Raw genomic sequence first — 25,943 nt, 5'->3', positions numbered from 1 at the left:
AGGAGATACAGAATGTCTTGCATCACTCTTCAAAAATATGCGACCTCCGCACTGATTCATAGTGGCTGTATGTTGAGGGATTTGTGTCAGATGAAAGGCATTTTCCTTCAGTGGAGTGGGAGTGCAGGCTTCTCGTGAGCACTTCTTGGTAGAACCACTTGTGTAGCACCTGGGGCTCCCAAGTACTTCCTTACATTGCTATAGAAACCTGAGACAGAAGGGACATGCATATAAAAGGTTTTTTTATATTTTGTATTTATATTCTTAAACAAAAAAAATTTGTTTAAGAAGTTAGGAGAGAGTATTTGAATGACTCCTTAATTAACGGTGCTTATCTGAAGCAAAATAGTTTGTGGGGTGTGGAGCCTACCTCTTGCCTGCTTAAGAAACTTAAGCATAATAAATGTATTAGTTTATAGCTATATTGTTTTCCCTTGTCAGAACAGTTAATTATATTTTTTTTAACATGACTGCTGGACAGTAAATGGAAATTAGCTTGCTTACTTTTATAAAGGTCTGTTGAAGTTTGTAGAGTCTAGGCACAGAAGTTGTCTGTGTTGGAACTGGTTTGCTTGTGTCAATTTTATACTGTGGAACAACCTGGAACAGGACTGTGTGCAAGTCATGACATGGGAGGCACTTCATGGATGTTTTTGGGTTTTGAAGGAGCTGGTGTTAGCAATGACCAGAGAACTGCCTCTTCCCCTCATTGTTCTCTTCTCCCATTGTTGGTTTAATCTGAAATAGTACTGTATCTAAAGACTTATTTACACACAAGCAGTGAGTGACCTAGCTAAATTGGCCTTAGTTCAATCCTTTCATTATAAATTAGATAAAAGGTTATTTCTGTGATACTCCTAGTTTGAACTGAGCATGTCCATAGGATTTGAGGCAAAAGAACACTGGTGTGAACTTGGTTGTTTGGGTTGCAGGTTATACATGGCTATTTGGCGTTGACCAAATTAGACCAAGAGAGGAAAACCTGTCTTTCTAGTAACACCAGAACTTACATGTATATGCTTCTGTTGCAATTGCTTTCTACAGAGTTTATTTTAAAGCATTTTGAATGTCGAGGGGTGTTTTGGGTTTGTTTTTTTTTGCTTAAACTAAAATTACAAGTTCACTTATATCTTTCTTGAGGTGCTTGTGCTTACAGTCTCAACTCTGTGGTGGTAATAAAAATAATTAAAATGGAAGGAAAGATAGGTGATCAAACTGACCCTGAGGAGGAGTGGGTTCTATGTTTGAGGTCTTGCCTAAGTTGCTTAGTATAACAACTGAATTTTTCTAATTACCAGACCTTGTTGGCATAGTGGGGAAAATTTTCAAAAGTATCCAAAGCTGCACAGGCTAGTCTGCCTGACTATGATGCCTTACTCATGAAACAGCCTTGAAGCTCCCCAGCCTTTGAGTATTGAGTTATATTCAATACCTGCCAGAGGGTATCTGGGTTTATCTTTGACTCTCACCTGGAATAAACCCCTCACTTATGTTAGTGAGACACCTTACAGATTTAATGTTTGTCTTTTTGATAGGTGATAGAAGAACTGTTGATGGTAAAAGAGCCACCTTCTGCCTTACTTGACTCCCATCAGTGTTTGCTGGGTGGGCTCAGACAAATCCTTTACCCTGGATCTCTGATTTCCCCAGCAAGAAGTAGAAGCAGGCTGTCTCCCTCCATTTCTATATTCTCAACCCTCTGCATGATCATTAGTATGATGTTCAGAGTGTACATGCTTCTAAACAGTACTATCAAGCAGCTCTTTAAAAAAATGTGAGCAGAGGGTATTTTGCTCTTATGTATTGCACAGCAATTTGGGTACGGATTTTATGTAATGTAAAATATTTTATGATGATTAAGCACTGTTTTAAGCCTTTCATAAGGAGACTTCTCCTGTGGATTTTAGAAGGTGCAGTGAATTTGAAAGAGATGGTAAACTTTCTCCCCAAACACGTTTCTGCTTTGGAATATACTGGAAAAGTAACAAAATCTCCTCTGCGTGCTCTTTTACCCATTGGAACCCCTGTGCTTCTGGTATATGTCTGCTTCTTAACAAAAGAGAATTACTCCTCATTATTTTTATTGCTATTGATAAACCATGAAAGCTTTAAAACTGTTTTAATCCTATCTTCTATGTTTCTTAAGGGATTCTTTTTCTAAGCACTAAGCAGATACCCCTCTAAAAGTCTTGCATGATGGACTTGAATTGTCATCATAAGCTTTTGTTTAGCTTGCACAGTTATGACTGGCAATGGTAATGAGGCTGTTTGGGGAAAGAAAAAAACCACCAACGACCAAACCCAAAAACACCTTTACATTAAGCCTATTCAAATAAATAATCACTTTGTCTTCATGGTTTGTTTCTTTTAGTAAGACACACAAAGATGTGGGCTTTCTGGAGCCTGATGAATATATGCAGTCAATGACTCAGTCTTGCAAATGCTTTTTCTCTATGCTTCTTTTAGATGCTTCTTAGAGTATAAAAGAAATTATGAAATTAACAGTAGAGTTCAGTTTGACACCTAAACATAGATGGCTGAGCTCTCACTTGTTGGTGGAGAACCTCTGACACAGTCAGTGGAATGCAGGAAATGATTCATCTGAACAGCCATGAGATATTTGCTTGACAGTGGGCTGCATGCTCTCTATGCTCTATTTGCTATGGATTTCTTTCTCAAAAGTGGATCTCACCCAGGATCTTTGGGGAAAGAAAGAACATTTTATGTCTGCTTTACATTTTGCAACCAGGGGATATAATGGCCAATCTGCATAGGCTGTCAGCACGATGTTCTCACCTGTTCAGCAGTTCCTGTCCATATGGAACCCCTTTCTAGCAGTCTTACCTGTGGCATTTGGGCATGTGGGTCCTTTTGTACTCTGGGCTTATTGTTAGCATGGCCTGCAGATCTGAGCTTGGGTTGCTTTTGCAGATGGTAAATGAAAAAACATGTGGATCATTTATGATGCCAATAAAATCCCTATCCTTGCTTTTGTGATTGGGTTTTCAAAGCACTGTTTTGGTCTGAGTGCTGCTTTATGAGCAGCGGGTTGCCTTTTACCCAGCCCTCCGCTTACCATTTAAGACTGAAAGTATAGCTGCCAACTTATGTGTAATGAAAGTTTCCTAGCAGTGTGCCTGTGGTTGTTGCACCGAGCAGTTATTCCACTATCCCTTTCAAAGCTCTGCACTTTGGCCTGGGGTGGGCTGCATGAACAGCCTGACCATGCAGCCAGGCATCTGCTTGGCTCCTTGGAAAAAGGCGGGTCAGGGCAGAAGGAAATTGCTTTACCTATGAGAGGTACCTATCTAGTCACGTGTAGTGTCTGGTTCTGATGCAGGCAGGGAGCCTGAATTGCTGCACTCCTAAATAACAGTTCTTAAAAGCTAGTTTTCAAGCAGCACAAACATTGCAATTAGTTCTCAGCTGGGTTATAGCAAACTGCATATGTGAACTGCACCATAAAATGGTCTCTCCAAGCTCCATGTTTCTTCTTTCAAGCTAACATCAGCTATGACTATCCCAGCAGCCATGTGCAAACTTTTTTCCCTGGTTTTCCTAGAAGCCAGATCCTGGGCATGTCTCTGGTATTTCCTCAGACTCTGGGCTTGTGTTACCACTTGTCTTGGAACTGCTTCCTCTCATTTGCTGCTAATCCCCAGCTCCCTATTAACTGCTATCGTAATAGGAGAGATGTATAATAATTCTGTTCTTTTTTTCTTTAAGTGCTTCTCTTTTCCAAAATATGTCTGGTCCGATTTTGGCTATTGAGGCCACTGCTGTGTATATATATTTATTTTTCTATTGGAGACCGCAATGACAATCTTTTTTTAAAAAAAATAATAATTCAATCTCTCAGCAACTTCTTTATTATTAACAGCTTGGAGCCCTGTCAGGTGTTGGTGACCTAAGAGTCACAGAAAGAACAATGGCATGGATGGCATTCATCCATGTCTCTTCCTGTAGCGTAGCTGGAAGACCACTCACATAGTTTGAGGGGGATGTGTGTTCAGCCCTCCTGCATGTGGGAAGATTTCAGCCCACATCACAGGAGAGTGCAGCAGTCCCTATGGGGATGAGGTACCATCTTGAACTCTACTGACAGTCTTTTGTTCAGTATAAAGAACTGGGCATTTGATACAGCAGGACGTGCAAGCTACACTTACTGTGCTTCAGGAAGGAGCATTAATTACTAACACAGAAGGTAATTCTTGTCTCAGGATTAGACTGTTGCAGCAAGGTGGATTTGGGGTAGGATTTGAAGTTGGATCTCTGTTGTCTTGGGGTTGCTTTAGTGTTGAGCTATAAAGCAATCACAAATGAATCTTTGCCAAACTGTTCTACCTCATCAAGGTAGAAGACAGGTGATAGGCCACTTGTCTACTGAGATACCTGGGTCCTTCAGTGTCTACTTGCTTCTGCATTAAAAGAAAGAAAGAAAAAAAAAAAAAAAAAAGAAAAAGAAAGCAATCAGACAACAAAAACCCAAACCAGAAAAAAAAAAAAACCAAACAACCCCAAACAACTAACAACACCATCCCGCCCCCCCCCCTCCTGCCCCCAGCTCCCCCAAACCTAAACCCAACAAAGTGCATTACATCAACAGAAGGTTTCAAGAGCCTCTTAGTGAGCTCTTAATTCAGTAAGCCGAAAAAACTACTCCTAGCAGTGTTTTGGGAATTTAGACATAGTTCTTTTCTAAACTTCACAGAATTTGAACTGACCCTATGATAGGTTTTACAAATTTCAGAAGTATATTTGCCAGATGCTGAATTATTTCCTTCACTTCAAAAGCAAGGCAGTTTTCAGCTTCGATGCTATTGTTCTTATTATCTCTATTGCTCTTGTGACCTTGGAAGTTCCAGGAAGCCGTGGGGTGCATGGTGATGATAGCCCTTGCTGACTGCTAGACTCCTGTGAAGGAGAGGACATAAGGGAGAAGGGATCTGGTTTGGGCTTGTATCCAATTATTATAACATATTTTTAGACTATTTTGTACTAAGGAAGTAAACACTTAATGCTGTGTAAAGGTTAGAGATAGACCCACCCATTCTTGGGAGTATGTACAGCTTGTCCTGAGTGACATCAGTGATAGATCTGTGTGTATATGCAATTTGGTGATTTATTACAGCATAATTTTGTGCCAAAGCTTATTAAAAAAGGTCTTGGGTTCTTTCAGGAAACTCTTATTTTATACAGAGCTTTTTCTCTTTACTGAATTTGTCCAGACCCAGTAAATCCATTTAAAGGAATATTTGCAATATGGGGTTCAGATCTAGTACCTAAGCTTTCCAGCTCTTTGCCTTGATTGCTTCTCTTTACTGTATGGGCCTTCTGGAAAGATACAAGTATCCTATGTCAAACTATTTTTGCTTATATTAAATGTATATTTTAGTTACCACAACAGTATTGTGAGTCTTACTGCTTTAAAAAATGATCTGTAAAAGCTATTCTTTTTCTATTAGTTATGTTTCTAAGATTTGTTCAATTTAAAAAAACCGACACCAGAAATCAAAAAAATGCACACAATAAAAATGGAAGCTACTTTTGACACTTGTGGGTTTTATCACTCTTTTAACAGGTGTCACCCTGAATATAGAATACCATCCATGTGTGTCATATCTGTGCAAATACTAAAATGAAATCTCATCAACAAAGTAGATTTTCAGTGAAGCACATATGACTGATGGAATTAAATCATATACAATTTTTATATATTCATAAAATTTATTTGCATGTCTTTTTAATAATTAAGCATATGGTTCAATATCAGTTATTTTTAACAACCTGGTAAAGTGCAGAGCTATTAGGCAGCAGCATTGGTTTAATCCCCAGAACAGAGTCCCAGTCGTAAAGGTTACCATTAACCGATATACTCCAGAAGAAATTGTGAACTCTAGAACTCTTCAGTTTGCATGTTGGAAGTGTCCATTTTTCTTAGAGATTGGTGAAAGTGAACTTCCGTCACCTGGTTTGCACCATGAACAGTGCATTAGCAAAAGAAAAAGGAAAAAAAAAAAGCACTGTAATTCTCAGTAATATAAGGATAAGAGTATAAAGTAGGAGTAGAGATGATCTTGTCTCTGAAATGGTCAGGTACAGATCTAGTTTTATGGCTGTGTTGCCTCCTATGTGTTTGTAACTCATCATGGTAGACACAGAGCGAGAATAGTTCTGATCAACCTGTTCGCGATGCATATCACTAATAGTAGGACACCATATCTGGTACCTGAGCCTGTATTTTAAGGGCAATACAGAAATGCTGGAGAGAATTTCCAGGAGGGCCACCAAAACTGTACAAGGGTGGGAAAACAAACCTTACCGCAATGCTTAATGATGTTTTTATGGTTTTTTTAATCAAGAAAGTAATTGAATGGTGATCACTGAACATGCATGTGCATATAGGTCTTGCTGCAAGATTTTCAGTATTATAGATAAATACTGTAGTTGGAAATCAAACTTTTGACATAGTATCTCAGGTATTTTGAAGAGTAGTTAAAGCATTTCACAAATTTGTCTTTAAAAGATACTTTGATACAGCTTGTGATTTGTCGGAAATGGTCTTGCCTGAGCAATTTGTATTAGTACCCTCTGGTGTTAAAGCTCTGAAAGCCCATTAGGGCTGGAGTGTTTCTTAAGCAGTCTCTACAGATATGATGATGCGGCAGCTTTAACGAAATACACCTTCTTTGTCACACAGCCTAGTACAAGACCATAATACAGATGAAGCTGTTTTAGTTGGGTCATTCTTGTCTATTGCCTCCCCTGTGGCTTTGACTTTCTGAGGAAATACTTTTTATGTTTTGTATCAGATTATCTTGCCTTTCTGTTGTTTGTGTTGTGACCTGATCGTTTTTGTTACGCTTCCTCAGAGCACTGTTAAGGTGTATGGATCCTATACTTGAGCAAATGCAGTTTTCTTTCAGAAGTTTCTTTCTGCAAATCCCCCTCAGTGCATTTGCTATTAAAACAGTTTGCCACAGCAGTTGAAGTTGTTAAACATCTTCATCAAGCATGCCAAGTCAAATGTGGGCCCATTCTTTCTCTATGCTCTCTGTATTAAAAGCTAGCAGCTTCTTCTTGTTGAATCATGTGGTAAATTTCCAAGAATTTTCAACTAGTTGTGCAAAAACTTTGAATTGTGTGACAAATTTGAATGGGAGGAACATGTATCAAAAAAGGACTTAACCTAGTAAAATACACTGGACAGTTAATACTGCTGTAGAGGAGAACATGTGTTTACATCTCTATCGGTTTGACCATTTCTAAGAGAAAGATGGAGTGATTATCAGTCATGATGTCTTTGAAACCGTTAATAATAAACAATAATTTTAGGCACCTTGTCTAACTAGGCATTGTTCTGATTTAATGAATAACTGTAAATGATTCTGAAAATCTATACTTGAATAATTTCCACTCTAATTCATCTTGCTGCTTTTTTAATAGGAACAGGCAGTTCCTTGGGCTGTTTGTCAACCTAGGGAAATTGAGAAAAATGCTTCTTAATTTCAAAGAAAAGTTCATTCTGTTTTGCTACTCGAAGCTACTTTATATGGTGTACCTGTTATAATTACATGCAGAGAAGGAACTGGACAGAGAAGTTGGATTTTAAAAAAGTAAAATTTAAATGCCATCTATCTTTGTTCCTCTCAGGTGGAAAGACATGACATGAATACCCTGAGTTTACCACTTAACATTCGCCGTGGAGGCTCTGACACCAACCTGAACTTTGATGTACCAGATGGGGTCCTGGAATTTCACAAAGTCAAGCTCAGTGCAGATAGCTTGAAACAGAAAATCCTCAAGGTTACGGAACAAATCAAAGTTGAACAAACAGCTCGAGATGGGAATGTGGCTGAGTATTTGAAACTGGTAAACAGTGCAGACAAGCAACAGGCTGGGCGCATTAAACAAGTCTTTGAGAAAAAGAACCAGAAATCTGCCCACTCCATTGCCCAGCTGCAGAAGAAGTTGGAACAGTATCACAAAAAGCTCAAGGATATTGAACAAAATGGATCTTCCAAAACTACTAAGGATACATCCAAAGATAACCTGAAAGATATTCAGCATGGAAAGCCTCGTATCTCTGGACACGGAACAGAGAGCAGCAAGTCGGGTGTGCCAGGTGTATCTTTGACACCACCTGTCTTTGTTTTCAGCAAGTCTAGAGAGTTTGCAAACCTGATCCGAAACAAATTTGGTAGTGCAGACAACATTGCTCATCTCAAAAACACCTTGGATGAATTTCGGCCAGAAACGAGTTCTAGAACGTATGGGGGAAGTGCCACCATTGTTGCCAAACCAAAATACGTTAGTGATGATGAATGCTCAAGCGGAACCTCTGGCTCAGCAGATAGTAATGGGAATACTTCCTTTGGTCATGCTGTGGCAAGTACCCTGGACAGTCAAGGAAAGCTTTCCATGATTTTGGAGGAACTAAGGGAAATCAAGGACACACAGTCCCAATTAGCTGATGATATCGAGAATTTAAAAACACAATTTAAAAGAGACTATGGCTTTATTTCTCAGATGTTACAAGAGGAAAGATATAGGTATTTTTTTAACTGTTTTCTTGAGATTATTTTTGAATTGGTATAGAAGCTATTTGGAAAGTGTAAATGTGGGTGTGTGCTTGTGTGTGTGATATTTCAGAAGCAAGAGGAAAATATAATTCCAATGAATATCTGGTACAAAAATGTTCCTTCCAGTAACTGAAAATATGTGTAGAACATTAATACTTTCTATCAGATGGTGTGGTAGGTCTTTGCCTTTTGTCGAAGGCTTGTCAGAAAATTCTCTCATCTGGCATACTGTATTATGTGAATATTACGTATAGGAGAAGCCAATTGTTTCTTAACTGGTGGAAGGATTCTAATCTATTGTAACTTGAAAATGCTAATCAGTCTACAGTGTAGCAGAGCTGACTTACAGCTGATAAGTATACCCTTTAGTCCCGAGTGCCTTGTCCAAATAACTTCTCAGGCATATTGCTATTTTGTGGACACAATGTCACTTTGTACCTGGTGTAACACACAGCTGTGAAATGTTGGTTTAAGTACTGTAGCATTGTTTCCTCTTGCATTTGTTACTTGGCAATTAATTTCTTTATCATCCGCTGTGGAAAGTGACATATGTTCTACAGAGGGCTTGCACCTGCTCTACCTATTTTCCATTTGTCATATCGCTTGTTAAATTAAGTGTTGATTCTTGAAGTCTTTACTATGCTAATTGGCAAAAATTCAGTATGAAGTGCAATATTTAATGTTTCCCTTGTTCTTGAATTACACGGGGAGGCTGGATAGCAGGTGGTAACATGAGGGAGGAAAGAACAGAGCAAATGGCCTTCTGAACTCAGGACTTGGTTTCAGGAAAAGGCAGAGCAGCCTTTTCTGACAGCTCACTGCTATTAAGATCTCAAGCCTCCTGCCACTATTTCCACAGCTAGACTACTTTGCCTCCATCATTTCTGTGCCAGCTGCACAGAAATTGTTTGTGTGTTAAATCAAGTTACAAACTCACCAAAAATATTTCTGCTTTCCTGATGGTTTACTTGAACTGGTTTACTATGCAGAGACATGCCAGAACAGGCTGTACATGAATGGCAGCACCTCACAGTTGTGTTTGAGAGGGGATCCAGGGAACATATTTTTCCTTTCACTACTGGTGAGCTGTTAACTGGCTCAAGCTTACTTGTGAAACCATATCTTCTTGTCTAATTGAAGAGTGAGAATGGGAAAATGTGTGTTGGATACTCTGAGGCACTGTTTATAGTTCTTATAATTTGTCTATGATGTACAAATATTTGCTTTTTAACACCCACTGCCAGCAAGAAACACTAAAAAAAAAAGGCTTTCAGTTTGCTGAATAAATGCTTATGAAGAGTTTCCAAAGATTTTACTGATTTCACTATGTGCTCTCTAATGCCAGTCAGTCAAATCTATAGCACACTGAGAAATTACCATTTAAAATGTGTAATTGTTTTCATGATTTAACATTACTTGAATAGAAGGCACTAAATTTAGACCTTTTTTCCTAATAAGATACGAAAGATTGGAAGACCAGCTAAATGACCTGACCGACCTTCATCAACATGAAACAGCAAACTTGAAACAAGAGCTAGCCAGCATAGAGGAGAAAGTGGCGTATCAGGCGTATGAGCGGTCACGAGATGTTCAGGTACTTCTTTTTCACCTTGTCATAATCTCGTAACGTTTTGTAGAAATCTTGTACTATAAAACCCTTGCATCTTTCTGCATCTTTGTGTAAAAGGAACCTCTGGAAAGATTTAAGCCCATGTTTTGTCTATTTTAAGGTGAAAACCCGGCATGCTTTAAATTGATGACAGTCTCTATTTTAATAAATTCAGAATTTTATCTGCTGGAATTGATGATATAGACTATGCAGATTTGTGGATGAAGAATGTCCTGGTTTAGTTTCTTGTACCAGAGGAGGAAGGAATTGAATCTCCCTGTATTATGTAAACGCCACTTCTGAAAGTGTCCTAACAAACGTCTGGCTCAGACTTTCTCCAATAGGTAGTCATATCACTGGCAAGACTTATTATAATTTGAATTTAAGGTAAAAAGTAAGAACTCTAATTGATAAATGGACTTGTAGATTTCCCAGTTATAGTTTAAGAGGTTTAACTTATAGTCACAACGGCCCATGTAATCAAAGCTGTAGCATACGTTCACCTCTGTGATCAGTTATAGTCATGTCTGGCTTCAATCAAAAGCCAGTAATAATGTCTACAAGTTTGTTCTGACAGCATGTAGTTACATACTGTAATATTTATATACAATATAAGCATTGATATAATGCATAATATTTCTACCCAAAATCTGAGCAGGTGGTGAAAACATTAGTTTGCCTTACCTTGGGCTTAAATTCGCTAACAACTAAGTAATGCTCAAAGACTGTCTTCATATTGGCTCAGATGGTGGTGGAGGGAGGGGGGAAGAGGAAAAAAAACCCCAAAGCAAAACAAAAACCCAAACCGGAAAAAAACACCACAACCAACCAACCCTGTCCTGTCCACCCCTGTGCCCACATCTCTAAATGTAGAGAGCGCAGGCAGCAAGATGATCACACTGTTTCCTGATTGGTGTGAGACTTGGGAAACTCCTGGGAGCAGAGTGGGAAAGGGATGTTGCTGAATCGAAGCATATCTCAGGTTGTTTTGTAGGTTTAAGGAGAGTTCTCTTATGCAGGACTCCTTTCTGGGATGGCATCTTGAGGATGTAAAAACTGAGCAAGACCCAAGTTCTCCAGCAGAATGGCTGTGAAACATTTGCTAACTCAATAGCAGAACTCTGGCGGGATGTCAGAGGCTTTTAAAACTCATTGAAGTGCTGCGTTGATACAGCCTTGTTTCTTTTATCTCTGTACAGTTGGATCTGTTTAAACCTGTCTCTTTGTGGGGTTTTAGATAGGCTAGAACGGAGTAAAAGCATTTAAATTGTGGCTGGTTTAGGTAACAATGTAACTTGGGAGTACTCTGTCCGTAAGGGATGGGCAGATTGTTTTTAAAACACTTTCTCAGCCTCTCAAGCAGAACTGCAGGTATTGGACTTTTGCACCTGGACTTTCTTTAAAGCAGCACAAGAAAATTTGCAAATACCATACGGTCAGAGTGAAAGAAGGCCCAGGAAAGTTCTTTAGTGTGTAATGGAGAGCATGTGTGAATCATAAGGGACTTCGTGCCACCCATTAAGAACTGTCTCCTATATTATTACTAATTCCTAGAACAGTGAAAGGAAGCAGCCTTTTGTAAGGTGCTGTGCCATATGCTTTGCGCTGACGTTGGTGCCTGGCTGGTCACATGGTAAGCCAGTTCTACTTGCCAGAACAACGGAGAACTGACCAGCAAAATAAAGCTAATAACACTGTGCGCAGTGGTTTTGTTTCTTCTTCACGGAGGATTGGGTTGAATCGGCTTGCTGTCTGATCAGGTGAACATCCGCCAGTGCAAGGAAAATGTTTAGAGTTTGAGACTGAGGAAAAAAGTAGGGATGCTGGAGCATGATTTTTCCCTTTTACACAGTGGTAAAAGGTTATGTCAACTTGATCAATCTTGCTAAATTATAGCTTTGCACTGTGTAACATAGCAATCCCCAAGTCCCAACTCCAGTAGAAAGTGGCATTTTTGGCAAGTAAGTGAAGCAGCTGGAAATTTTTCCATGTTTCACTTTGAAAGGGCTTAAGCATGGGGTTAGTGACTTAGGAAGTGTTTTACTCAAAACACCATTTTTAGTCCACCCTCAAGCAGAAGAGAAAGGTCTGCTTTCTTTAGAACAAAATGTGAAGTGGAATATATCGTGTGAGAGAGAGAATCCCATAAAAGCATCACCACTGTCTCTGCTGCCAACTTGGAGTACGGATTGATGAGCCGTCACACTACAGAAGGAAAAGGCAATCTGTTACTGAAGGCTCAAGCCCTGCACTGTACCATGGGTGGCTTTGAGAGAAAAAGTAACATAGACCAGAGAGGGTGCTGTAAACCAAATGCTACATGTTGCAAAGTAGATTTAATTAGTATCACAGCAGGCTTGTACTGCCCTGATATTTTCTATAGTATATATGAAGAAACTAACTATGATGTTGTTCTAATGCAGTGCAAGTTGCCACGGCAACAGCTTTCCCAGTACTTTATCTCATCAGTATATGCAGGAAACATTTTCTGTTGTGAACACTATGAGTTACGATACTTCTTCTCAAGCATGAAAAATGTAAAAACTACATTTTGGACAGTGTTGTCAGACTAGATTATGCTTGAGCAGGCAGTGATACAAAAACACACGCAGATATATATGTGCACTTATTTTTTAAAAAGTTGGTGGCTTATTCAAATTTTAGGAGTCTATAATAAATTATACTTCTAATCTAGCTGATGGATGGCTCTGCAGCCAGAATGGGAGGAGTGCTGTATGGAAATATAGCTGCCCTAATTCTTATTTTCTGTCTCCAGGAAGCCTTAGAATCATGCCAGACCCGGGTTTCAAAGCTGGAGCTTCATCAGCAAGAACAGCAAGCACAGCAGTCTGAAACAGTTAATGCCAAAGTGCTCCTGGGGAAATGTATAAATGTTATCCTGGCCTTCATGACTGTCATCTTAGTATGCGTTTCTACTATTGCAAAGTTCATTGCTCCTATGATGAAGAGCCGTTTTCATATCATCTGCACTTTTTTCGCAGTGACGCTGCTGGCAATATTTTGTAAGAACTGGGATCATATAATTTGTGCCATAGAAAGGATGATTATACCAAGATAAAGCTTCTGGTCTAGCTACTTTCTTTGTCCCTTTTTTATTTTTCTTTTTTCCTTTCCCTCCTTGTTTTTAAGTGCTCTGTGTATACAAATCATTTTTTGTCAGTTTAAATGTACAAACTGGATGGAGAAGACCACAAAGACTCTTGGGCTGCAAGGTATAAATACAAACACGCGTACTTGTTGGCAGTCAGTTGCCTGTTCAATTCAATTGTGTGTAATTGTCTGTGTCTGTGATGAACTGCTTGCTTATGTCAGTCTTCTGCCTTAATACAATGGTTTTTCCACTTTACAAACACACACCCACAAAAGATGGTATGATGCTCTGAGAGGGATCCAAGCAACTCCCGTGTCAGGTGTGCATTTTACTAGACTGGAGTGCAAAGAGTGTAATCGGGCAGGAGTGGACCATAATGTGTATCAGTCCTGTTAGACTAATTAGTTTCCTCTCTAAATCCAACTAGAATAAGAAGCCAAATTATACAGTCCTATGTATTGATAGTTCTTGATTCTAAATTAATGGGTATCTGTATACGGGATTTTTAGTTTTCAGGACCAGCAAAACTTGATGCTTCTGCTAGTAACCTTTTGCACAGAGAGTTTATTGTTTGTAAATTAGACCGGTAATTATTGACCATAGTTTGTGGTTGTTCTATCCTGGCACTGTTCCTTATCACATTTGGGAAGTTCATAAATGTGGCAGAAGACTTCCAAACAGGAACTGAATTGAACGGCTGGATCTCCAGGCCACTTTGTAAAGGAGCAAAGTAGTAAGTAACTGGTGGATAAGTTGTCATGCAGACCAAAGCACGCGCTTGCTTCAAGCCCTGCAAACTGCGCGGGGAAAGAAGTACACAGAAAAGCAACATTTAGGTTAGCCTTTGTTAGCACTGAATTGTTGGGGTGCTCGGAATGCAGAGCAGATAGGTGGTGGGACTCTGGGTACAGTGGATTTCTTCCCTGTGTCAGATTAAGGAATGTGGAAGGAGTGCAAGTGAGCAGCTTCTGAGGGGAGCAGGGAGTTAAACTTCTGTAAATATACACACACAGTGCAGGCTTTCCTGACAAACGTTCCTGAAAATAATATATTAGCGTACAGTACCACGGCTAGGAGACAAGGTTGGGGTTTTTTCTTACTGGAATTTATTTTGCTTGGTTTAAAAATCGCAAAAAAAATTTCCTTGAAATCTACTTGTCTTTCAGCCATGATGAACAAGATCTTAAAAACCCCCAAAGCCAAAACAAACCACCACAATCATAATTATTCTTCACTGTCCATTAAATGGAAAGACAGTTTCTCCAGTTATTTGATGTTCAGTGTTACTTATTTAGAAAATAATTGTCATGACAGATTTTCTTTTCAGTTGCTGTATCTGTTATGCTGGTTTTATGGGATTGGGGGGTGGGGAATTACTCAGTGTGTGTATTTCTTTTTAATCAAGTGCAATAGTTGGTGTAGAAATTCAGAAGACCTCATTCAGAAGAAAGGGAGTGGGGAAGGGGAGGCGGGGGAAGAATTCTGATATTTTACCATGATAGGATTAACAGTGAATATAGTTACTTTTTGTGGCTTCAGGGAATGAAGGGCAGAATTAACTGCATAAATAATTATATGACTCAGCATTTATAAAATTAAAACAATTTAATAATCGTTAAAGAATTCTTTATATGTGCTACATCTTTGAACGGAGAGATCTGGAGGGATTGTGCTGGCTTGCAGGCACCAGAAATTGATCACATCAGGCATGTTATCCTAACCCAGCCCTGCCCCATCTTCAGGGGAAGGTGGAGTGTACAACCTAAGTCCTGCTGAGAGGGATATGACTTTTTAAAGCCCAGACTTACCGATTTGTTTATCCCTGGCTGTGTCAAGAATTACTATATAGATACATTCTTCTTTTCCTTAGTGTTTGGGGTTTGGGTTTTTTTCGTCTTTGTGTTTACCTCTGTACTCCTGGTATCCCCTGAAGAAGGGAAGTAGTACTAAGTATAAAACTTTTCTGTCTTGATTTCTGTATGTGCTCCTGTTGCTGTTCGGTCCAGGGAGACCTTTCTTCTCATGTGTCTCAACCCATTTTGGTACTTATATGCATGCATTGCAACAGGCCTTCACCCCCACCTTCCAAGTGCCTGTCCTTAGCCTCAGCCAGCTAATAAACTGCAGGGATTGCTTCCACCAATGCAGCTCATAAACTTATCTCCACAGGAAAGTCCCTTCCACAATGTTAATGAGGTTAAAAGGAAAAAAACAGTTTTTTCCTGGCATTTACATCACAAGAAAGGGTTTCCTTTGGTTTGTTTTTATGCCCTTTTGATGTGTCCTGAGATCCTCTTGGTCTTTTCCACTGTTTTCATATAACTTGTTCTGATCTTCATTTTTGAAAAGGCGTATGATGTCTTTTTATAGTCTGTACTTTCCATTTCGTTAGCCAGTGAGTGTGCTTCTATTCAGTGTCCTCTCCTTTCTGAAATCTTTTCCTGAATTCCACCATCCATTTTACTAATCATCTCTATGACCCTCCCCTGCCATTTCCATAGGCCACAAGATGAATACATCCATTAAAAAAAAAAAAAAAAAAAGTCCTGGTACTGATCCTCAGAAAGCTGTGACTCTTCATGGTGTTTTCTTGCCATCTTTATTACAACCTCCATTCTTCTGTGGTTTGCACAGCCACCTTCTGGTTTGGCCACTTGAGGAAAACACTTTGTCTAGCATTTTGTTAAATGGGTTCAGAAGGATACATGTGCAAGAAAGGAATACCATGTGTTCATCATTTTTATGTAAGAAAAACTTTGCCTGTTGTGTGGTTATATGTTTAAAGAGAAGATCCTCCCAGTGCTAGTGTATGTAGTTAAAAATGTAATGTCAAGTAGTCTTGGGGTCAGGCAGGAAAAAGTTTAGTCACTTTTCTTATAACAAAGGAAGCTGGTATGGTATGACCTGGGGATGTGAAGGCTTCTGCTCCAAGGGCATCCTGTTACAATTCTGGAAGATTACCTCAGTGCAAAATGAGGGCAGAACATAAAATCAGTGGGCTTGTGAAAGATTACTTGCTGTCTTGATAAACTCTGTCTGGGTCCAAACTGGAAAGACCAAAAAGGTCTTGCCTTTCCGTATTGGCTTTATATCTGGCAGAGGACACAGTAAAAGCTGTAAAGGCTGCATAATGTTAGTTGTGCAAATTAAAACAACCCTAATTGGTACATGGGCATAGCACTTCTATAGGTTATTTTCCCAGCTGAATGTAAATCACTGGAGGATGTGACATGCACCAAGAAATTAAAAAAAAAATAAATGTGAAGGGCAAAAGCCTGCTTTCAGGTGCAACTGCTATAGTTTTACAGGGAGTAAGGCTGCAGGGCCAGGAGCTCTCCCAAGCAGAGGGCCACCCAAAGGGGAGGGAGGTCTCCCCTCCTGCCTTTGCCCTTCCATCTCTTACCTCGTGCTGACTGTGGTGTGTGGTGCAGTCTTCCATGTGCCATGTTCGCTCACAAGGCTGGAAGAAGCACCTAGCAAGAGCGGTGGAAAGCTTTCCACATCTAGAGACTTAGAGGGCTGATGGGATGGTCTTGCGAGTGTGAAGCGGGGATGGAAAGTGAGAGGAGCCTTTTTCTTTCTTGCTGCAGTGAATTAGCTGCCCCTGAAACTGCACTCTGGGCAGCCTCCCTGCAGAATGGTGGGGCAGCTTCAGCATAGAGAGGTTCTTCCTCACTTGTTCACAGGGAACAAGATAGAAACAGCACCAGGATGTGGCCAGCTGTGTCTGTGTCTAGATCAAGAGCAGGCTGACGGCTGAGCTAGCCAGGGCTGATGCCTGTGCCACTAACTTCGGTATCAGTATCACTTCCGCTGCTTGGGCTGGAATAATATGAGTGTTTGTATGTGGCCTGCAGTCAGAGTTCTGCTTGCCATGAAAGCATGCCTAGGCCATCCCAAATGGTTGCAAGACTTCTCTTAATGAGAACTTTGTGCAGCTTCTCGATCGATTAACCATATTCTGTCAGGATACCATTTGCTTTTCTGTTCTCATACCACATGCTAGACATTTGTAGTATGCTCCTTATGCTTACTCATCATGAGCCTCTAAAACACTCCTACTCAACAAAAAGTTGCCAGACAGCGTCTTTTCTGCTTGGTGTTGCCTGGAGTCAGTTATTTCACTTCACTTTGACAGTAGTTCTCCAACCGAAAAGACCTTCAGTTAGTTGTTAATATCTGTTCTATAGGCTTCTGGCAGTTTTTCACTCAGAGCTTTCTGGAGATTTAGTTTCTTATGAAAATTAGCACAATCCTACTGATCTCTCCCGTTTCAGCATTCAGGTCTAAATTAGGTTTCCTCTAAAACTTGTATAATGGATCCCTCCACTAGCTTCAACTATAACTCTATTGTTGTTGAACATCTGATTAGTCATTGACAGCACTGAATGAGGCCCAGTTTAAATTCCTTCTCCTTTCAGCTTTACGTTACGTGCGGTGGTGCAACTTCTCATTTAACTGCACTCCTGAGGTATCCACTTGTTCTGAATTCTTAGAGAAGCACTATCAATTCTGACTGCTTTTCAGTTTAATATCAAAATATTTGTGTTATGCAGGACCATCATGTATAGTTCCAATATCTGCACTACATGAAAGATATTTACATACTGATGGTTTTCTGTGAACAAATCATGACTGCTTATCTGGGGAATAGAAATTCAATAGATGAAGGCAATTTTCTGTAGGAAGGATATGTGATCCCCTGACTAGAAGTTGAAGCTAGACAAATCCAGTGTAAGCGTGAGCTTCAGGTTTGTAATCATAAGGGTTACAAGCTAAATGTTAGTCGTGCAAAAAAAACCCACAAGTACTCCAACATTTGAAGTGAAAGTTGAATGCTGCTGTTCGAAGAGGAATTGGTTCAGGCTTAAGTTTGGTACAAAGTCAACTGAATAATCACAGGCAGTGCCTTCTGGAGTTAAAATCAATGCACAGGAAATTATTCAGAAAAATAACAAACCAAACCACAGAAGCTTGTGGTTCATTTAGGTGGTATGGAAACCGATTTTGGAAACCAAGCCCTTTTCCACTGTGATATAGACAACTTACTTCTGGATTCAATGGTACAACAGAAGGTAAACACAGATTAATGTAATTAAACACTTTAATTTGGATAGCAGAATTTAATCACTTCTGAAAGTCCATCTAGGAACAGCAATCAGGCAAGTTTATTCCCTTTTTTTTTAATTAGGCAAATATTTATCTGGGTTTTTTTTCATTTACCATCATGCCAGAATGTGACCTTTAATTAATTATATTGCTTCCCTTTAAAATGCAAAAGATTATGAAAGGCTTGTTTTCAGATAAAGTTTGAATGGTGTCTCTGATGCTGAGTAGGATCCACCAGAAAGAATGAGACAATTTTGCATTACAGCAGTGAAAGACTGAGAAAAGTTTAATTTTAGTTTATGGACTTGCTTATTTTCCCTGAAAAAGCAAACTGAGATGATGCTGTATATATATATATAAAGACTGCATGAGGACTAATCAAGCTGTCTCATACGGCTGATTTGCTGTATGTTTAGCATAAGTTGTGTTGTTGTTGGAAAGTTTTGCACAAAGCCACCTTTCCTTTTTACCCAGGGGACCTGGGTCTGGTAGTATCAATTGTCTGGTTTTATTGACTAAAGTTAATTGTCTCACTATGTGATCTACAATGTTTCTCATACCATTTTCATTTTGTACAGCACTGTGGAAAGATGAAATTACGAAGATGTAATTTTTGTATATTTTGTTGTGTAGTCATGACTGCCTCTAAGGTGCCATTAACATTTTTTAAAATAAAAATATTTGCAATTATTTGATGATGAACATTGTTTCCTAAACTTACTGTCTCATTATTCAAACCCTTAGCAGTATTTCTTTGTCAGTAACAAAGTTATTCAATTGGCAGCGACAAAGCTATTCAACTGAGTGTAAAGCCCCAGTGTCGTGGTTTAACCCCAGCTGGTAACGAAGTACCATGCAGCCGCTCACTCACTTCCCTGCTGGTGGGATGGGGGGAAGAATTGGAAAAGTGAGAAAACTTGTGGGTTGAGATGAAGACAGTTTAACAGGTAAAGCCAAAGCCGTGCACACAAGCAAAGCAAGGAATTCATTCACCACTTCCCATGGGCAGGCAGGGGTTCAGCCATCCCCAGGGAAGCAGGGCTCCTTCATGTGTAATGGCAACTTGGGAAGACAAATGCCATCACTCCAAATGCCTCCCCCCCCCCCCCCCCCCCCCGGCTTACTCTTCCTTCCCCCAGCTTACACACTCAGCATGATGCCATATGGTATGGAACATCCCTTTGGCCAGTTCAAGTCAGCTGCCCTGGCTGTGCCCCCTCCCAGTTCCCCGTGCCCCTCCAGCCCTCTCCCTGGCAGGGACCAAGAAACTGAAAAGTCCTTGACTGAGTGTAAACATCACCCAGCAGCAACCAAAGCCATCAGTGTGCCATCAGTATCTCACACCAAATCCAAAGCACAGCACTGCGCCAGCTACTAAGAAGAAAATGAACTCTATTCCAGCTGAAACCAGGACAGCCAGCTTAAAATACTGATGAAACTAAGCATTCTGCTCTGCCACAGTTTTGACCAAAACTGGTAATTTAATTATTCACAAGCTTATGACATGATAAAATTGCAGACATGAGGGATCATCATTGCTCTTCTCCAGAGCTTGTGTGAACATGCTATGCAAATGTCATACTATTGTGCCAAGCAGTTGGATTTGCTTTGGATTATTTCTTTGGAAAACCAAATTAGAAATCTAAGCTGAGTTTTTACTTTATTGTCAGAAATCTTGGGTCATGTCTCCCAAAAAAGTAATAGTGACATGCCTAATAGTTAACATAGCTGACATAAAGCAAAACGTTTGCATTTATTTTTCACAAAGCAGAGGTCTTGTCAGCTGGCTCCAGTAGCCATTGGGAATTATATTATGTTTTTATATGAAAACCAGAGTAGAAACAGCATGGTAACAGCGTGCAACTTTGCAATCATGCTGTACTTCCTATTTCTTCCTATCTGAGGAAATGGCATACAGCAGCTCCCACGTCACCTGCAGACTTTCCAAGGTCTTGTCATGCTGAGTTTCATGTGGGTGCCTGGAACTCAGCCTATATTAAGACTGACTCTATTCACAAACAGCAGGTTCTGCCTCCCAGCTGCTGACGACTTTTGCCCACTTCTGCCAGGGGCTGAATGACCCCTGCTAACACACTGGCAAACTAGGCGTGAAAAAAGGCATCTCTTTCATCATCAGTTCTCAAGAGTTGCTCATAGTTCTGACTTTGAAGAGTGCATCAGGTACCTGGTAACTGGTTTAGCACCCAAAGATAGAAAGGTGAAGAGGAAAATACAACAGTGCTGTTTAGCTTTGCACAGAAAGAAAAATGTCACTCATAGCCTAGTAGTAGTCACAATGCAGCATTAGTCATCACCGGATGAGACAAATTGTCCTCACCATTAGGTGTCTCTAATACCTCTGAGAACTAAAGTTGGGTGAATGTGCCAGGAACTAGCTGAAGATTAGTTTAGAAGGTTAACCCAAGACTTAATCTGTTACTACACTGCAACTCATTCTGCAACACCAAAACCTACTCTGAAGTAGCTAGTTCAGATGCCGCCAGCAGTGCAGTTTAGAGTTGGTGATAAATGCTTCCTGAACGCGTGTGTGCTGTTGCTCTGCCTGCACTACTGTGGAGCACAGCAATCAAGTGGCAGGTGCTGCCTCCCATAGCAACTAGCAGAGAGTTGATGTAATTAAAAGAGGGAATTTCCACACTGTATCCTCCTCAGTTCCTGTTTGGACCACAGACTTAGGGGGCAACTCATTAGTTTTGTGAAGTTACCTAGTGGATCAATGCTATGTTACCTTTTATGTGCAGCCTACCAGATCCAGACAGAAGTGAAGCAGGGAGGCTGAACTACCCTGCCTTAGGACAAGCTGGAAGCTGGCTGGTGGCAAGCTGCTGAAAGAAGCACTGGCACGCTTTTGACAGAAGCTTTAGGAACCGAACTCACATTTGATGCAGTCATATCCCTTCAGTTGGTGAGTGTGTGGTTCTACCCATCCATGTGTGTAAATTTGGAAAAAGCCTTTAGTTAGTGTGGCTAGAATGGAGTCAATTTAATGGAAATGAAAGCACAGCCCAGACTGAAGCCTGTAACACAGGAGGACAATATACATGAACGTGATACCTCCTTGTAGCCCAATAAATTCCTGTCACGGTATAACCCAGCTGGCAACTAAGTACCATGCAGCTGCTCACTCACTCCCCGCCCTGGTGGGATGGGGAGAACTGGAAAAAGGTAAAACCCCATGGTTTGAGGTAAAAACATTGAAATAAAGGAAAACATAATACTACTAATAATAATTGTAATGAAAAGGAAAATAACAAAAATAGAAAGAGAAATAAAACTCAAGAAAAAAAACCACAAATGAAGCACAATATAATTGCTCACCATCCTCTGACTGATGCCCAGCCAGTTCCTGTGCAGCAATCCACACTGCCCCAGCCAACTGCCCCCGGTTCATATACTGAGCATGACATTATATAGTAACAGAATATCCCTTTGGCCAGTTTGGGTCAGCTGTCCTGGCTGCCAGCCTCTTCTGCCTCTCCAGCCTTCATGCTGGCATGGCTTGAGAAGCTCCTAAGTCCTTGACTTAATATGAACACTACTTAGCAACAACTGAACATCAGTGTCTTATCAACATTATTTTCATACTAAATCCAAAACACAGCATTGTACTAGCCACTAGGAAGAAAATCAACTATCCCAGCTAAAACCAGGACAATTCTCCCTGTATTTTGCTGTTGAATAGCATCTTAATGAGTTTGTACTGGTCTGGGAAACATCCTTTTTCCTCATAGCCACAGAAACACAGTTGAAGGGGAAGGATGCAGAAGATCAGTACTTATAAGCATGAGATACTCCACGCACATGCTGAACAGAGAAGTAGGTAATGCCTGTGTGATCAGCAGTCCCATACAACACATCTGCCCGAGTAATGGCTTCATGAACTGCCTCATGCTTTGTATCTTCTGATGTCCTAAGTGCTACACATTGCATTCTGGCCCTACTGAGCTCAACAGTAAAAACCCCTCTGAGTTTAACCAGGGAAGATTCTTATCACAGCACTATGGCACTGCCCTGTTTTCGGCTGGGATAGAGTTTATTTTCTTCTTAGTAGCTGGTGCAGTGCTCTCTTTTGGGTTTGGTGTGAGAACAATGTTGATAGCACACTGATGGTTTAAGTTGTTGCTAAGCAATTTTATATTAAGTCAAGGAGTTTTTAATTTCTCAGGTCCTGCCAGTGAGAGGGCTGTAGCGGCACGAGAAATTGGGAGGGGACACAGCCAGGACAGCTGACCAGAACTAGCCAAAGGGATATTCCATACCATATGACATCATGCTTGGTATATAAAGCTGGGGGAAGGAAGAGGAAGCGGGGGGGCATTCGGAGTGATGGCATTTGTCTTCCCAAGTAGCCATTGCACATGCTGGAGCCCTGCTTCCCTGGGGATGGCCAAACCCCTGCCTGCCCATGGGAAGTGGTGAATGAATTCCTTGTTTGCTTTGCTTGCGCGTGCAGCTTTTGCTTTACCTGTTAAACTGTCTTGATCTCAATCCACGAGTTTTCTCATTTTTACTCTTCCAATTCTTCCCCCCATCCCACCAGCAGGGAAGTGAGTGAGTGGCTGCATGGGGCTTAGTTGCCAGCTGGGGTTAAACCATGACAGGCATTAAAAAATTAAAAGTAATTTTGCAATGGCCAAAATACTATTTTTCTCAGGCAAGCTGCGCACAACAATGTATGGTTTTATCTCTCCACCACAAATAGCACACTACTCAGTCACAGACATCTCTGCCATATGAGATGATGGAACTATTTGGATGCTTTCAGGTTCTGCTGACTCAGAGGCTGAACAGAGCTTGTACTCCCAACACTAATTTCCCACTTGGCGTCTGTCCTGCTAGGTTGGATTCAGGTCAAGGTGACATAAACTAAGCATGGATTAAACTACAGGTATGTCCAGCAGCATGTCTGCGTAAAAGCAAAACCCTTCTCTAAAGATATGCCACTGGGCTACAGGAGCTTGAGGATTTATCTAATCTAGCAACTATTTTCAGATTGCTCAACTGAGGCAGCATGGAAGTCTAAACGAGCCTTCAAACTCATCAAGACATTTTCTGACCATACTTACACAATATCTTCTTCCAAAGAGTGTATCTGCAAAAAGCATTGAAATATTTTCCTGGGCTTTTCCACATATTTTTCAGCTCTTTGCATGTTGCTTTCTTTGTGTGAGGATGAACCTTGCTGCCCTGTGAAATGCTGATCTACCCGGAACTAATCTAAGATGACATTAAAGAGACATAAGTAATCCCTAATACTGTTAAACAAAACCCTTGAGGTCTCTAAATGGTATCTCTTTATTACTTTTACTTGAGCCCCACAGTGAATTTAGCGTAACTTAGAGAGACTTTACTTCTTTGAAAAATAAACCACTGAGATCTGTAGCTGCATAAATTTCTATTTCTACAAAAAAACTGTGTTGTGGGAGATGTTTTAAAAAGGGGAATTTGCCACTGTTGGGAGAATCCAACATATTATAAGGGTATTATACCTGCTTCTTTTAAGTACTGACTGAATTAGAAGAGTAAGACTGACATAAACAAAGAGAAAATAAACAAACAAACCCCAATGTATTTCCCCTCACTCCTCAACAGGAGGGCTTCTTTTCATATTTACTTCTCTCTCACTGTTTTAATTTGTCTTGTAATATTTATAGTCTACATTTTCTAGCCGTTTGTTCCTCTTGCTCTCTCAGCTCATCTCTTGATTGACCCTCTTCTCTCTTCTCCCTCTGCTGTGTTCGTAAGTCCCACACACCTGCTTTCTACTCCTCCTTCCTTCAGCAAGCTCCTCCTTGTGCCTTTGAACTCCATCTTGCCTCTTGATTTTTCTCTTTCCTTCTACTCTACAAGATTCCCAGGTCAAGCCCATCTGAGTCACTGCAGCAGCTCTATTTTTAAAGCAAGAAGAGGTAGGAGCAGGTTTTCAGCGCTGCTTCTCACATTGCTGTGAGACATGATGAGAGACGGTCACTGTGATGAAGAGCATCATTACCACCCATACTTCAAAAATGCTATCAGGTGATTAACTAGAATTACATGACTCAGTGGGCCTTGGATGGAAATAAATGCCATTTTTTGATGAATGTGAACAACATGGAGGCAAAAATAAATTAACACGATTTCCACCATCTTGAGTCATCCTCTTAGAACAAGATTCTACCTTGGAAATGATTACACAAAAATGGCACCATTATCCAACATATTAGCTGGCAAAAGACACCCAACCCTGTCAGTTGATTTTTCGTTAACTAAATAACTTTGAATATTGTAACTTTTTTGCTATGTTCTCTGCAGTACTCACACTGAGTGAGCTAGATTCTTGACGTCACGTTTCTCGTGTAAATTAATTGTTTTCCAACAGGTAACAGCTGTGTAATCCTGATGTTAACACTAATAGAACCAAAGAAAGAATCTGGGCCATGCTACCATTCCTGTTAATGAAGCTCTACAAGGGAGGAAGACTTCTGTTTAACCTCAGTTAGCGTTAATATTTGTAGAGCTGATAATAGGAGAAGTAATTTGAAAATCAGCAAGTTTGATACAGAAAACAAGAGAGGCACACAACTTCATAATACTGTTTGTAAAGATTTTTTGCATTGTAAAGCTGTGTAGAACTACGGCGCTTCCCCACCCCCCACCCCCCCTTCCCCACCAAAATCTGTTTTGCACCAGAATTAAATTTCAGTTCATTTTGGAAGGTGAAGTTTAACTTGCTGTAATGTTACTTATTTCAGTATAGATATATACACTGGTAGAGACTGAATACTGTTGGTATTTTATTTCTAATATTGCAAAGGTATTGACCACAAGCACAAGATACACATAAAACTGTACAGCAACATCAGTTCCCAGTCAGACTTCCAGTGAAGTACTAAACTCTTGTCAATGTAGCGATGGAAGTGGCTGTAACACGTTTTAGACACCTTCATATTAACTGAGCTTAGAACCACCTCTAGGGGAGCTAACTGTTACTGGAATCTCCAGATCTGTATAAAACTGCTGGCAATTTTAACATGTGGCTTTTTTCCTCAGGGATGTGTGTGTCGTCAGTAATATTCATCTTCTAATACACTAACTGAAAAAAAAAAATACATCCCTATTAAAGGATTAATCTTATTAGGGGACTGTCAATACCGGTCCAGATGGTCGGTCTCCTACTTTAGTCAAAGAGATTTTAGAGAGAAATTGAGGAAGTTTACAAGAAGATCCTGTTCACAGTATTTCAGCTGCTCTTACAAGCTGATTTCTGTCAGAAAACAGCGACTACTGCCTGGAACGTATTTTTCCTTGTAGGTGGCTATGTGAGCCCGAGTGTTCAGTCTGGTATTAGCAGCTGGACATCAGCTACTTAGTACCGCTGAATACAAAACATAATGCATACTTTTTTCCTCAGGGTTAGCCTCGGCTACCTGTTACCAGAAACTACTGTGTGCCGCACGACCGCGCCGTCGGGCCCGTCAGCGCTGCTGTTTCCCTCTCTCCTTCAGAGGCGAAACTGCAACGATGGGCT

General features: G+C 40.4%; 1 protein-coding gene across 7 annotated transcripts in view; it reads left to right on the top strand.

The window, feature by feature from the left end:
* TMCC3 (transmembrane and coiled-coil domain family 3) overlaps nt 1-19,110 on the top strand; it is a 147,821-nt gene extending 128,711 nt beyond the window's left edge. For all 7 annotated transcript variants that reach the window (XM_055711627.1, XM_055711628.1, XM_055711633.1 and 4 more), the window contains 3 exons: nt 7,654-8,552; nt 10,041-10,176; nt 12,968-19,110. In XM_055711627.1, the coding sequence (XP_055567602.1) occupies nt 7,654-8,552; nt 10,041-10,176; nt 12,968-13,270 (1,338 nt within the window). In that variant the 3' untranslated portion in view covers nt 13,271-19,110. The remainder of the gene's footprint in view (nt 1-7,653; nt 8,553-10,040; nt 10,177-12,967) is intronic.
* The last annotated feature ends 6,833 nt before the right edge of the window (nt 19,111-25,943 follow it).

The sequence above is a fragment of the Falco cherrug genome, chromosome 5 (genome assembly GCF_023634085.1).
Source record: "Falco cherrug isolate bFalChe1 chromosome 5, bFalChe1.pri, whole genome shotgun sequence".
Classification (NCBI taxonomy): Eukaryota; Metazoa; Chordata; class Aves; order Falconiformes; family Falconidae; genus Falco; species Falco cherrug.
The sequence above is the reverse complement of the archived record's forward strand: the minus strand, read 5'-3'. Positions and strand labels throughout refer to the sequence as shown.